The 1,233-nt window shown below is 50.2% G+C and overlaps 1 protein-coding gene and 1 non-coding gene across 2 annotated transcripts; one reads left to right on the forward strand and one right to left on the reverse strand.

Annotated features, from left to right (window-relative positions):
* Positions 1-158: 158 nt before the first annotated feature.
* Pmar_PMAR008830 (hypothetical protein) lies at positions 159-726 on the reverse strand (the record flags this gene model as incomplete). The annotated part of the gene is made up of 1 exon (XM_002774693.1): positions 159-726. A coding segment is annotated over one exon (568 nt), but the record flags the coding sequence as incomplete, so codon positions are not given.
* A 354-nt stretch (positions 727-1,080) lies between these two features.
* Pmar_PMAR008831 lies at positions 1,081-1,154 on the forward strand. Its single transcript has one exon. It is a non-coding gene; the product is annotated as a tRNA-Arg (tRNA).
* The last annotated feature ends 79 nt before the right edge of the window (positions 1,155-1,233 follow it).

Genomic DNA, 1,233 nt, shown 5'->3' on the forward strand with positions numbered 1-1,233 from the left:
ACCGTAGGTGGATGCCGCCTGGGCAATCCGGAATCCGTAAGCCTGAAGGGTAAACCAATCTATATCGAGTCGTTTCTCCTTGACTTTGTCCTCTGTAACAGTGGCGAGCATGACGCCAAGACAGAACCGACTGTAACATTGAGACCACAGAGCCCCACCGATGACGCCCTTCTCCTCTCTCGGAAGAGTCAAAGACTGCGGCACATCGTTAAGGATAAAGTCGAGCTTCACAGGATCGGAACGACCTAGCTTTGTCGTGTCCTTCTTGGCCTTGCTTTCCACAAGGTCCTTGAAGTCGATGAAAACCGAGGGATTATCCGTCAGACGCTTCCATATCAGCACCGGTGGCATGAGTTCACTCGCAATGTGGTCGATGCCCACCATTGACTTCAGAAGCTCGGCTCGTCTACGCATTTGGGCAGCCCAGTCCTTCTCATTGCGAGCTAGAGGGAGAGCCTTTTGGCCTGCAGCGAATAAGTCAACTTGGAAACCAGCATCCTTCACGCACGATCTCAATGCACAACCGACCATTATCTTCTTATCTTTCAACTCGTCCGTGGCTATGCCGGTAACCAGAGTTTCCACTTGCGCATCGGTCAGGTTAGACAACATCATTACTTGTAGCACGTTCTCCTTCTCAAGCTCTGCAGTGACCTTCTCAACCAGGCCGGGCTGCCCATCACAATGACGTTGAACAATCTCCTTAGCTCCGTCGGACAACGACATTGGATGAGAGTAAAGAAACTCGAGGCACGGCCTCGATAACTACATGAACACTCCAGTTCATCAGTAAACTGATATCATACCCTATGAGAGGTTCACTTAACACATATCCTCTGCGGTGCGTATGAAACTGTGATAACACAACTCCTTGCGCTCGCCTCTGGCTCGCGCGACAGACGTCGGGATCGTACTAGGCTTTCAGGCTCTCTCCTGTTATGGCTCTTTCACTCTCCGTACCTGAACGGTACTCCCCAATCCGAATTCCGCTCACGTATCCTGACGGATTGACCAATTACCGCCTAAACCATTTCGGAAGAGTATTCAACTTTAATATCAATCAAAGTGACTAGCTTCATCGCCCGATTAGTTCAGCTGGATAGAATGTCTGCCTACGGAGCAGATGGTCGTAGGTTCGAATCCTGCATCGGGTATACATTAACCTCACTTCCTCTTCATCCATCCTACGTCAACGAAATCGGGCATCCGATGTGAAGCTCCACCTAGTTTGCA

Source organism: Perkinsus marinus (assembly GCF_000006405.1).
Source record: "Perkinsus marinus ATCC 50983 genomic scaffold scf_1104296957854, whole genome shotgun sequence".
Classification (NCBI taxonomy): domain Eukaryota; phylum Perkinsozoa; order Perkinsida; family Perkinsidae; genus Perkinsus; species Perkinsus marinus.